Consider the following 13902-nt stretch of genomic DNA (forward strand, 5'->3'; position numbering starts at 1 on the left):
TGAAGATGTCGTTCTGCCAGTGGGCCTGGGGAACCCAGAGTGGGATGGAGCCCATTAAATGGCTGGGGTGGAAGCAGTGGTAGGATTCAAATTATTTAACAACCGGTTCTCTGCCCTAATGACCAGCTGGGTGGGTGTGGCTCGGTGGTCAAGTGACTGGGTGGGCGTGGTCAACTCAACGTCACTCAGGTCAATGGGCGCTTCACAGCTGTTACAATGTGATAAGGGTTAACCGGAGAGGTAGTTTCTGTAAGCAGGGCAATCAAGATGAGGTTAGAAGCAACACCAGAATGTTTCCTTCCTGCCTTTCTTACAGGATTAGCCCTGTAAAGTGGGGAAAAAGCAAAATGAGATTTCTTTCAACAACCGGTTCTCCCAACTGCTTAGAAAGTTAACAACTGGTTCTCCCGGATTGGTGCGAACCGGCTGAATCCCACCACTGTGTGTGTGTGTGGGGGGGGGAGTGTTTCTTATTTTCCTTCTTATTTCTTTTATATTGTTCTTTTATGTCTTTTGTAAGCCGCCTTGAGTCGCCATGTGCGAGCAGGCGGCAATATGAAATCTCTAAATAAATAAATACGAGCCGTATATCCTGACTTCTGTGTCGCAATTGCTTCTGCCTCACCTTTCCCTTCATCAATAATACAGAACCTGCTCGCTGAGGTGGTACGTTCTTCTTGCTGGAAAAAAAAAAAACCTGCCTTCCTTATGAAATATTCAGTTGGGATCAGCAGCTGTGCTTGTAGGTGGAGTGGATTTTTTCAAACCCTTCTCTCCTGGGGAGGAACCAGAGACAAGGACAACGTGGTAGAATCAGAGCAGAAGAAGATCTAACGTCTTGGGAACTTGAGCGGCCCTCACCCTGCCTATTTGGCGAGCCAATAAATTAATCTTCCAAAAAGGAATCTCCAAGGACACAAGTTAGTGGCAGTTGTGTGAAGCCGGAGGGCGTAGAAATGGTTGCGGCCAGAGTCCCTGTCAAGATGGGGGGTGTGTGTCTTATCATTCTGCTGTCCTCCTGAGCTCGCTGACAGAAATCTTCAGAAATCTTTCTCGTTGTTTGATTATGAAGCTCATGGTCCCACCTTCGAAAACTAAAGATTAAGAGGATGACGGACAGGCAACTGCTTACACAGCATTAATGACTAATCTTTCCTGCTACATTACCGGAGACCCGAAGAGGAAGGACTCGCACATTGAGCATAGCACACACCAAGCACACATGAAGCATCCACACAAGGTTGTGATGGTCTGGAGAGCGATCCGTTAAGAGGTTTGGAGCAGACTTGAGTGAGTCTACACCGAAGGCCGTTCTTCTAGTAATTTATCCCAGCCTCGTCTGAGGAAAAACCCAGAGAGTTTCCTGCATTTGGGCCTCCAATTCAAAACCGAAGAAGTCAGAACTCCACTCGTGAGCCCAATTCCCTTGTCCCACGGATCATCAGCCACTGTTATGACTGCCTCCCCAGTGAAGTCGTTGGTGAACAGAGGGATGGAGGCCAACCAGTTGGGTAAGTGATGGTGTCACAATTCTTCAGACCACGTTTTTCCCCCCTTTCATTTGGGGCCAAAAGCAGCTCACCCAAGCGCAGGAATTGGCAGGCAGTTCTGCCAATCCTTCTGGGAAGTTCAGCGATATCCTTAAGCGTGGTGGCAAAGTTACTTCCCGTGGCCTCAAATCGTCTTTCTTCCCTGTTGCTCAGATAGCGATAGGCAATCTGTGGAGCAGAGACCATGCTGGGGGTTCCCGTGCAATATTTTTATTTATCCATTTCTTTATTTCGTCAGGCATGTATTAACAGATATATGTTTAAAAACATGATTATGAATACATGAAATGGATACGAATAAATTGGGTTGTTAGGACAGGGACGGTAGGCACGTTGGTGGGCTTATGCACGCCCCCATTACGGACCTCTTAGGAATGGGGTGAGGTCCACGCTAGACAGTTTGAGGTTGAAGCTGTGGGGGGGGGGTTTGAGGATGCAACAACAGAGTCAGGTAGAGCATTCCAGGCGTTGACCACTCGGCTGCTGAAGTCGCATTTTCTACATTTGAGTTTCGAGCGGTTTTCCTTGAGTTTGTATCGATTATTTGCCCGTGTATTATTGTGGTTGGAGTTGAAGAAACCGTTGACGGTTTTTTATTTATTTATTTATTTATTTATTTATTTATTTATTTATTTATTATTTGACATAGTGTCTTGTTGTTCAACTGGGTTATTATTCATCAACTCGTTTGGGGATTTAATTAGGAGTTGGTCAAGTTCAGACGATGGCTCTGTTATTGTAGATGCTGAACGTTGTAGGGTGCCATTTCTTCTTTAGTTGCTAAGAGAGTATCAGAGCACCTGGGAGAATCTTCAGGCCAGTACAATTAAGATGGGGATGGATGGATTTCCAAAATTGTGCATAAGTTATTCTTGTGGCCACAATTATATGTAGGCTCAAATGCCATATTGAATTGCTCATGTTTTCTGGTTTAATGCTTAGTAGAAGGTTCTCGGGTCTCCATTCCATGCTTGCCCCGGTAAATTTTGGAAATCCACTACCATACCGTCGGAAGATGCTATAATTAAAAAGATCTATGAATGTGCAGAAATGGACAGAATGACGGGTTGGCTGAGGGACAAAGGAGAAACGGAACATTACCTTAGCTGGAACTTATGGTATATGTGCGGGACAAGGAGAACAGCAGGGACTTAAAACGGGGAAAGTTAAAAGTGAACATGGGTATTGTAATAGATCCCTGAATTTTGTAATGAGAAGATGTGGCTTAGAGACCTAACAATGAGGAAGGGGAAAAAAAGTTGGGCTCTGAATGACTGTCACTGCGGGGGGGGAGGGGAGGGTGGGTTGTATGTTTAAAATTGTATTTGTATTTGTACGTTTTACTCTTTAAAAAATGTATAACTAATAAAGATTTTAAAAAAAGATGGGGATGGATGGACCACCTACTTTGAAATGTGGGGAAGGAAATGGCTGAACCATGAAAAGTTCTCCCCCGTCTTCGCTGGATGGATAGAAGATAGGAATTTGCTTTTTTTTGTCTACATCTGTCCATTATTACAAACTGAACCTGGAAAATAAGTCATTAACTATAAAACAAATCAAGGTAAAAAAATAATAAGAGCAGCAGGACAAGCATAAGCTCCTGCAATGTAGAGAGGAACTATCAACTGAAGGTTCCGTCTACATTTTCTGCTGAAAATCTGTTGGCTTCGTCTCCTTTGTTGGGTGCTGCATTTGTCCGGCTGTTAACTGTCCTCTTCTCCCTTCTGTGTAGAGCTTAGTCTGGCACCTGGCAAAGCAGGGAGCCCCGTATTGCTCTGCAAAGTATGCGGTGACACCAGCAGCGGGAAGCATTACGGCATCTACGCTTGCAACGGCTGCAGCGGTTTCTTCAAACGCAGCGTCCGACGGAAGCTGGTTTACAGGTAAATGGACACAGTTGTTGGGAGTAGAGGGAGGGTAAACGATCTATAATCGTGCACTCTTCACCGGGGGGGTCAAGGTGTGAGAAGGTGAAGGGGGCTTCGGGAGACGCTGCCTGGCAGAGGGAAAGACTGCGATCGGCTTCTGTCCATTGTCATTTTTTTTTAATTCTGAAGAACCACAAGGGTCCAGATGTGGTGTCGCTAAACCCAACCACCGCACTACATTGTGTCCTGTTCAGACTCATCTTCAGGCTGCGGGGGGAAAGACATTTAGGATATAAAGCACGGCAATCAGCCTGCAATGTTTTGACATTTAGGGGAGAAGAGAAGGAAAGGAAGTCCAGTTCTTCTCATTGGGAGCAACGGATACAGCAGTTGTAGGGAAGTCTGTTGTAGGGCTTTCCCAATGCGAGTCCCTCTGGTACAGATGGGTCATTGTTCAGGTGAAGAGCCAATAAGGGATGGAGGGTCCATCCTTGGTCAATTTAATTTTGTTTCTAGTTTTAGGGGAAGCCCCAAAAGAAATCCTTTCTGGGCTTTGGAGAATTGGAGCATACAATTCAGTGCTAAATGGACCACTAGTCCTGAGGGTTTCATCATTTGTCCTACATCAGTTTACCTCCTGTTTGTACTACTCTAGTATTGCATGGAGAAAGGGCGTTCACTCAGTGCAATGTGCCGAATTTGGGGGACGAGGTGAAGGGACCTCCTGAGTTTTGCGTTCTTGTCTCTGACCCCACTTCTAGGAGCCTGTGAGTTGTGACCACCAGTTGTGTGATACATCTTAATCTCCTCTGCCCCTCTAAGGTATAGGTACAGGTTCCCCTCGCACATATGTGCTAGCCCTTCCTGACTCTAGGGGGCGGTGCTCATCTCCGTTTCAAAACCGAAGGGCCAGCGCTGTCCAAAGACATCTCCGTGGTCATGTGGCCAGCATGACTAAACACCAAAGGCGCACGGAACGCTGTTACCTTCCCACCAAAGGTGGTCCCTGTTTTTCCACTCTCATTTTTTACGTTCTTTCGAACTGCTAGGTTGGCAGAAGCTGGGACAAGTAACGGGAGCTCACCCTGTTACGCGGCACTAGGGATTCGAACCGCCGACCTTTCTGATCGACAAGCTCAGCGTCTTAACCACTGAGTCCCTTCTCCTGCCCCTCTAGTCATGCAATTTTTTTAGTTTTCAGGTGTCAATGGGACATTTCCTGCCCTAATCTCAAATCCAAGGCACCAATTTACCTCTCAGCGCTGAAACGTCAATGCTTGGTGTGCCTCTTGGCTTCCAGAGGACCAATTTCAACATTAAAGAAGTCGATGTAGACGAAGTGATTCTAGAAACATTTCGTTGCTCTGTGGCAGCAACTTTCAGGGAACTCACAGGATTGCTGTGGCTCTGGATCTAGATTTTCTTTCAGTTTTTACTTTTCTTGGAACATACATTTGTTTTCCATAGCACATGATTGATTGATTGATTGATTGATTACATTTATATGCCGCCCTTTTCCCCGAAGGGGACTCAGGGCAGCTCACAATTCAATCAGGGAAGGAGGTACAGACAGGGGGATAAAAAAGACGAGACATAACAATACAAAATTTAAAAACACACAACAACCATACCATTCGAGAAGGGGGGCAAAAACTCTTTAGCCCCAGGCCTGTTGGAACAGCCAGGTTTTAAGGGCTTTGCGGAAGGCCTGGAGGGTGGTGAGGGTTCGAATCTCCACGGGGAGCTCGTTCCAGAGGGTCGGAGCAGCCACAGAGAAGGCTCTCCTCCGGGTAGTCGCCAGTTGGCATTGGCCGGCGGATGGAATTCGGAGGAGGCCTAATCTGTGGGATCTGATCGGTCTATTGGAGGTAATTGGCATGACATGACCCCCACCGCCCCCCAAAATCTTGAATTCTGGCAGGTGCATCTAATAGAATCTTATCTTGTCCTCTTGACAGGTGCCAGGTTGGCAGTGCAATGTGCCCCGTGGACAAAGCGCACCGAAACCAGTGCCAAGCTTGTCGCTTGAAGAAATGTCTCCAGGCGGGAATGAACAAAGATGGTAAACCTGGATCTGGGGGAAAGGGCTGATTCTCGGTTGATCTTTCACCTGGAAGTCTTTTGCAAGCAGATCTTACAGGCAAACTTTCCCCACCTGGTGCCTTGAAGATGTGTGAATTCATTAATGATATATTTATATCCCACTTTGTTTTGTACAAGGGACTAAGAGGCTGAGCTTGTCCATCAGAAAGGTCGGCAGTTCAGCGGTTCGAATCCCTAGCACCGTGTAACGAAGTGAGCTCCCGTTCCTTGTCCCAGCTTCTGCCAACCTAGGGTTTGAAAGCATGTAAAAAATGCAAGTAGAAAAATAGGAACCACCTTTGGTGCAAAGGTAACAGTGTTCCGTGCGCCTTCGGCGTTTAGCCATGCCGGCCACGTGACCATGGAGACGTCTTCGGACAGCGCTGGTTCTTCGGCTTTGAAACGGAGATGAGCAGCACCCCCTAGAGTCGGGAACGACTAGCACATATGTGCGAGGGGAACCTTTACCTTTACCTTATTTTGTATGGAATGCCCCTTCTTCCTGTTTTTCCCACCATGCCAATCTTGTGAGGTGGCTTGAGCTGAGAGTGACCAGCCAAAGGTCCTCCATCTGGCTTCCGTGTCTAAGGAAGGTCCAGAATTCGGAGTCTCTCTGGAGCTCCAAGAACCAGTGATGGGTTCAAATTAGGAGGGGGAAGACGCAGGTCCTAGTCCCTCCCCAACCATGAGAATTCTCTGGGGGGACTTTGGACCTGGAATGCTTTCTCTTTCAGCCCAACAGTCAAGATGGAATAGCGGTGAAATAGCCAGATTAGAGGTTGGAAATCCACCATAGACCTTGGGCCACCTGTGGTTTTGGAAACCAGGAGCACAAGGGCTTGAAACTACTGGGGACCCAATCATCTCAATCGCTTCTGTTAGCTGAACACACTCAAGGGGAGGAAATGAAACCTTCTCTGCCCACTTTGGTGCTTATCCTGACCTTCCTCTGCTTCCAGCGGTTCAGAACGAACGCCAGCCGCGCAGCACGGCTCACGTCCACCTGGACTCCACGGACCTGCATTCGGAACAGCAGCCGGAACATGTGGCCGCCACCCAGGGGGCTCCGACACCACCTCACCCTTCCCTGCAGAGCCACAGGGTTCCCCCCGGCTGCTCTGCAAGTGGGGTTTTGCGGAGCCAAGCGTTAATTCCCCCCAACAACCACCGTTTCATGGCCAGCCTGATGACGGCAGAGACCTGTGCCAAGCTGGAGCCAGAGGATGGTAGGTGGCTGGTGCTTGAGTGAGGGACAAGGGAGAAGGTCTGCCTGAAGGGACTCTTAACAAGGCGGTGGGTGGGGGGATGAAGCTACTCCGCAGAATTGAAGATCTGGTAGCAACAGCGCCCCCTGCTGGTGCAGTCCTAGCTCTCCGGGAGAAGCTTAAGATTTAGGATGAATTCAGAGACCTGCCCTGGCTCTAGTCTATGGCATCCCATTTAGGCCCTTTTTTTTTGTTGTTGCCAAAAGTGCATGTACGGAAAGCTGAGTGCATGCACTCACATTTGCAAACTGTAGGGAAGGTAAGTGAATACCAACCCTGGTACTGCCTCTAAATATCACAGTATGTGGTATTTCCTTCCCCCAAATAGAAGTCCAGGTGGGATAGCAAAAGAGATGTTGGCACAGCCGATACAATAGTCCCAACAGGAAATGGCACATCAAGAGATACTTGGGGCTTAAATAGTGACAGTTCTGCTTCAACCTCTTCTGAATCGCGCCTACTTGCCAACCCTACTATCTGCCCAGTGGTGGGTTCCAGATCCTGTTGCAACTGGTACGGTGCAATGGGGCCCGGTGTCTCCCACATGCACAGCACACATATGTGTCCTTACCTCTGTGACGCCTCCGTGATGCTCCAGCTGCTCAGTGGAGCATCACGCAGGCACCTTACATGCACGCAGTGCACGGAAGCGCCGAAGAGCTCAAATACAGGTAAGGCACTTGGGCGGGCGGGCGGGCCCTCCGGAGTACGGTACCAGAACGGTACCCAGTGCTCTCGACAGGCACCGGTATGCCTGTACTGGGGCGTACCGCCTGCAACTCACCACTGTAACTGCTAAAGACAATACTGATGGGCCGTTTGTCTTCGCAGCAGAGGAAAACATCGACGTGACCACTAATGAACCGGAACATGGGGGGACGGAAGCTCCCCGGTCCCCGCATCCAGCTGCCGGTCCTGAAAGTGTGTATGAAATCTCTGCCCGACTCCTCTTCATGGCTGTGAAATGGGCAAAAAACCTTCCTGTGTTCTCAAACTTACCTTTTCGAGATCAGGTAAGAGCCCCCTGAGGAATCAATAGCTTTAGCCAGGATGAGTTGAGTGGCAGTTGAGCCAGCGAGAAAGCAAGTCTCCAAGAAAGGCAGGTTACTGAGACGGAATTAACACAATGGTCTTTATACTTGCAAATTTGTCTATATACTGGTTGAAGGGTAAACGATCTGTCATCGTGCACTCTTCACTGGGGGGGTCAAGGTGTGAGAAGGCGAAGGGGCTTCGGGAGACGCTGCCTGGCAGAGAGAAAGACTGTGATTGGTTTCTGTTCATTTTTATTTTTAATTCTGAAGAATCACAAGGGTCCAGATGTGGTGTTGCTAAACTCAACCACCGCACTACATTGTGTCCTGTTCAGACTCATCTTCAGACTGCGGGGGAAAGAAATTTAGGATATAATGCACGCCTATCAGCCTGCAACCTTTTGATATTTAGGGGAGAAGAAAAGGAAGTCCAGTTCTTCTCATTGAGAGCAACTGATATAGCCGTTGGGATTCCTGATAAATCTTTATTTGCAAGGGGAAGTCTTTATACTTGCAAATTTTCTATATACCGGTTGAATTCGGAGCTTGGGATGCTTAAATAGAACGGCACGTTTAAAAGAGATTCACTGGAAACAGATCAAGAGAAACCATCACGGGGAATATTAAAGGAATCTTGCAGCTGTGACTGGCATGTGTGATGGAACGCAGTGTGGAGATGGGTGGAACGTGGTAGGAAGCAGATTCCGGGGTGGGGGCGGGGGGATAATGCATTTAGAAGAGGCAACTCAGCTCAGATATTTTCTGTGAGAGAAAGGAGGTAGAGACAGCTCCTCCTCAATAGTTCCCAGAGTATACCGTAGATGTAGGTAGCAGAGGCTTCAAACTGGCAAGATTTTGTCTACAGGCGTGAAACGGGAAAGAACTCAGTTGAAAGTCTCTGTTTTGGGCCCGACACACGTATGGCAGTGGTGGAATTCAATTTTTTTTACTACCGGTTCTGTGGGTGTGGCTTGGTGGGCGTGGTGTTGCTTTGTGGGTGTGGCTTGATTGGCATGGCAGGAGAAGGATACTGCAAAATCTCCATTTCCACCCCACTCTGGGGCCCGCCAGAGGTGGCATTTGTCGGTTCTCCGAACTACTCAAAATTTCCGCTACCGGTTCTCCAAACTACTCAAAATTTCCACTACCGGTTCTCCAAACTACTCAAAATTTCCATTACCAGTTCTCCAGAACCTGCTGGATTTCACCCCTGATGCAATGGTCAGGGGAGATTGGAGTTATGGGTTTGGTGAAAACTGCTCACAGTTGGGACTATTGTTTTATGAATGAAATACCAACAGGAGGATTATAGAAGGGGAAAAAAATCTGGATGTTTTAGCTGAAATACCTACAAGGTTTATTCAGGAACAGAAATGACTGCAGCACACCTGTCCCAAAGATTTTTAAGGACTCAACTCCCGTGTCCTGTTGCTTGCAGGTGATTTTACTGGAAGAAGCTTGGAGTGAATTGTTCCTGCTTTGTGCTATCCAGTGGTCCTTGCCGCTGGAAACCTGCCCCCTCCTCTCTTTGTCAGAGCTGACCTCCACCTTCCACCCCAAGGTGGTGTCTGGAGGAACGGACATCTGTGCGATGCAAGAAATAATTGCACGCTTCAAAACCCTGGCGGTGGATCCCACTGAATTTGCCTGCATGAAGGCCATTGTTCTCTTTAAACCAGGTGAGCGGAGTGGTGGCGATGGGGGAGGGGGGGAGAAGCACATCTGGATTATAGGCAAAGTTAAAGAAATGTTAAGGGAACCAAAATGCCAATCTTCATGGAGAACTACACAATTTTACAGTCTAGACCAGTGTTTCTCAACCTTGGCAACTTGAAGATGTCCGGACTTCAACTCCCAGAATTCCCCAGCCAACGCTGGCTGGGGAATTCTGGGAGTTGAAGTCCGGACATCTTCCAAGTTGCCAAGGTTGAGAAACACTGGTCTAGACTTTACACCGATTAGAACGATGATTAGCCTTTCTTTCTTTCGTTTTGCTTATCTCGTGATTTTGTCTAGATTACATTTCTTGCTCTGCTTAATCTCTTATTTGAAAATTCAATCGATGTTGCATATAACACACACACACACTGTATGTGTGAGCACATTTGTGCATGACTTTGTGTATTCTGAAATTTAGAGAATAGAACCTATACTAATTAGTAACGATTTTATATAACTATCTCAGACCTGGAGAATGTAAGACTTTGCACCAAGGATAAAGATCTGTTTGTCAAAGTAGCACTACTTGAATTTCAAGTTTTTCTTTCTTTTTTTCTTTTAAGAAACAAGAGGACTGAAGGATCCAGACCAGGTAGAAAATTTGCAGGATCAGTCACAGGTGATGCTGGGACAACACACTCATATACATTATCCTAGTCAGCCAGTCAGGTACCTAGAGATACGAGTTATTTTCTGTGCTCTCTCCATTTTTGTCCCAAAATCTATTTTAATTTTGTTTTTTTTTGTGTGCCTTCAACCCAGTTTTTGACCACTGGTGATAGCCTCGAGTAGTCCCTGCAGTTATCTTGACAAGACTTTCCAGAAATGGTTTCACATTGCCTCCTATAAGATTGCAAAAAGAGTGACTGGACGAAAAGTTGGCTTTGTGCCTAAAGCAGCACTAGAACTCCCAGTCTCCTGGTTGCTAATGCCTTAATCATTACATCACAATAAGTTCTCTTAATATTATTATGTCCTCTCAGAATTTTGTTTAAAAAAGCAAAAACCTCCTTTTTATATACTGTATTTTTCGGAGTATAAAACACACCGGAGTATAAGACGCACCAAGGTTTTGAAGAGGCAAATTAAAAAAAAAAAAGTTTTTGCACTCTGCAAAACTCCCCAAAACGGCCCCGTTTTTTGGTTTTTTTTTTTTTTTGCAAAAAAAGGGGGCATGGATAGCCTTTAGGCGGTTTGTAGAGTGCTCCTGGGGAGGGGGGGCAAAAACAAGCAAAAAACAGCCTGTTTTTCACAAAAACGGGCTCATTTTTTGTCAAAAAAAAAAGAGAGCATGGATAACAGCCTGTTATTTGCTCATTTCTGCCCTCCCCAGCCCCCAGGAACACTCTGAAAGCCTCCTAAAGACTATGCATGGCCATTTTGGTGAAGGGGCAGGGTTTCAGGAGGCAAAAATGCTGTATTCAGTATATAAGATGCACCCAGATTTTCACCCTCTTTTTTGAGGGGGAAAAAGGTGCGTCTTATACTCCGAAAAATACGGTATATTCTTTCAGCAAAAGTAAGATGATAGAAATTTTTGAGAGATTCTGAGCAGAGGCTTTATTATTCAGAGCTTCAGCGGCATCCTGGTTAAATTTGGGGTATCGGATTACAAATTTTCAGTTTTGACTTTTGGGTATTCTCCTGACTCTTTGGTACAATTCTAGTTTTGCACGATTGGTGAAATAGCTACGTCTTTCTGTGTCACTACCTAGGTTTGGAAAATTACTACTGTTGCTGCCTTCGCTGAAATTTATTACTTCGGAACGAATCGAGGTTCTCTTTTTCCGCAGAACCATTGGGAACACCCCTATGGAGAAGCTGCTGTGTGACATGTTCAAAAATTAAACAGGCAAAGTTTTGGGGGAGTGGTTGAAATTCCTAAGCGGGTTCCTCTGTTTGAAAGCCTGGATCCCGAAATGCAAGCAGGAGGAGAGACAGGGTAAGCCGTCCAGATGTTTTGGGATTTGGGCTGGAAGCCTTTAAGTGATAACAGACAGTGCTAGTATCCGGAACAGAGCTGGAAGGGACCTTGGAGGTCTTCTAGTCCAAGTCGTTCAACTGTAAAAGGCATCCGACAGCATAAGAACTGCTTCCGATTCACTAGTGCGAGAGACAACAGTACGGGAATGATACCGTTGAACTGTAGCGTTGAACTATTGAATTGACTCCGGAACCCGTCAGTTACTCGACATTCGATTAAAGCAATAGTATGGTTACATTCAGATAGTCTTTGACGTACAACCTTTCATTCAGTGACCGTTTGAACATACCACTACACTGAAAAAAGTGACTTATGACTGTCCTTCACACTTTTGGTTGTTGCCACATCCCCATTGTCACGTCATCAAAATTCAGCCGCTTGGGCAACTGACTCGTATTTATAACGGTTGCAGCGTCCTGGGGTCATGGGATCACCTTTTGCGACCTTCTGACAAGCAAAGTCAACGGGGAAGCCAGATTCCCTGAACAGCCGTGTTACTCACTTAGCAAGTGCTGTGATTCAATTGCCAACTGTGGCAAGAAAGAGTGTAGAGTGGGGGGCGAAACTCACTTCACAACAGTCTCGCTTAGCAACAGAAATGTTGGGCTCAATTGTGGCCGTAAGTCGAGGACTACCAAGCTCAAGTTTTCTGTCAGAAAACAGCGGAAGTGCCTCTTGGTAAGAAAATCATGTTCCATGTTCCTGACTGAGGCATTTTGTTAGCTTGGATATGGAACGCAAGAGTAGTTAATCTTTATTTTATTCAACTATGCCCATAGGCCACCTTTCCATATCATATTCTGGCAATAAAAACTGGACAGGTAAAAATGAGCTAAAAATAAAACTCCCGTCTAGCTTGAGAGAAACAGATCTGATCCTCTTCTTAGGCTGATGGCTATCGGCAGAGAAGACTTCGTTAGCCATCTTGTATAAATGTTAATAAACGAGTAGCTTGTATTATTGCTTGGGATTGGAACTCCTGTAAAACAGGGGTCTCCAACCTTGGCAACTTTAAGACTCCCAGAATTCCTCAGCCAGCTTTGCTCTGGAAGTTGAAGTCCACAAGTCTTAAAAGTTGCCAAGGTTGGAGACCCCTGCCTTAGAACACACAATTTTGTTTGCTGACCAAGTTTATGTTTAGGCTTCGAGCTGCCCTGTTCCGTTTCCATGACGTTCGGGAGATAACACGGTCATCTTCCCACTAAGCTTCTTGTGTAGCTCATGCATCAAAATTTCTCTTCGGTAAGAGTGGAGTTTTAATGGGCCTGGAGGCTCTTTTCTCCCATCTGGAAGAAGCATGTTGGCTTATGGGCTTTGTTGCCTATTTTCCATGGACCACAATCAGCAGCGGTGAAATCAACCACACGAAAGAGTCTTTGGCTGGATGGGAAAGCGGAACGATGCTCTCTCCATTACACTGTATAGAGTGGATTTAGGTTTCCAGATCAAATCCAGACAACCCACACTAATATTCAGCGTTTGAGGAAGAAATTGGTCCCTTGGAATGCACTCTTTCGAATCTGTATCCACTTCTTAATGAAAAGCAGCAAGGGTATTCATTGATAGTGTAGCAGGCATTTCACAGGACTTCAGAAACCAACCAAATTTTCTAAGCAATTATTGGTGCCTGGAGACCAGAGAAGCAGCAGAAACACTGAAATAGCATTCTTCTAGGAACATGTCTAGGGATGCATAGCTCAGGGGCTAAGACACCGAGCTTGATGATCAGAAGGCCAGCAGTTCGAGTCCCTAGCGCTGCATAACGGAGTGAGCTCCCGTTACTTGTCCCAGCTTCTGCAAACCTAGCAGTTTGAAAGAACATAAAAATGCAAGTAGAAAAATAGGAACCACCTTTGGTGGGAAGGTAACAGCGTTCTGTGTGCCTTCGGCATTTAATCATGCTGGCCACATGACCACGGAGACGACGTTGGACAGCGCTGGCTGTTCGGCTTAGAAACAGAAATGAGCACCACCCCCTTAGAGTCGGAAACGACTAGCACATAGGTGAGAGGGCAAACTTCACCTTAGGAACATAGCAATAAAATATATTTGCTGGGCGTCTACAAACATCAACAGTTAGGAAACACATCTGCCACTATCACTTTATTTTCCATTCTTTTGTTCTTTAATAAGCTGGGGGGGGGATGGGCGGGTGGGTTATTTGTTCATAAAGTTGCTTTTGTACAGCCATAGAATAGTATTGCATTTATGAAATATTACACAAATTGCACTTCAAATATGACGGCCTTGTTTCGGGGGGGGGAGTAACAAAATAACATTAACAAGGGGAGAAAACAAACCTTTTGGATGCGAAATGAAACAAGTGTGCTGGCTGACCCCAGTTAACTGCACGTCATGAGCAAAATAAAAGCATTTATAGAATTCTTCTCTCACAGG

General features: G+C 46.3%; 1 protein-coding gene across 1 annotated transcript; it reads left to right on the forward strand.

Moving 5' to 3' along the window:
* Nucleotides 1-1453: 1453 nt before the first annotated feature.
* Nucleotides 1454-11369, forward strand: NR2E3 (nuclear receptor subfamily 2 group E member 3). The gene is made up of 8 exons (XM_032232416.1): nt 1454-1511; nt 3286-3436; nt 5380-5483; nt 6463-6729; nt 7600-7781; nt 9241-9481; nt 10085-10190; nt 11237-11369. The coding sequence occupies exons 1-8, from the start codon at nt 1454-1456 to the stop codon at nt 11367-11369; spliced, it is 1242 nt and encodes a 413-aa protein (XP_032088307.1).
* The last annotated feature ends 2533 nt before the right edge of the window (nt 11370-13902 follow it).

The sequence above is a fragment of the Thamnophis elegans genome, chromosome 16 (assembly GCF_009769535.1).
Source record: "Thamnophis elegans isolate rThaEle1 chromosome 16, rThaEle1.pri, whole genome shotgun sequence".
Lineage (NCBI taxonomy): Eukaryota > Metazoa > Chordata > Lepidosauria > Squamata > Colubridae > Thamnophis > Thamnophis elegans.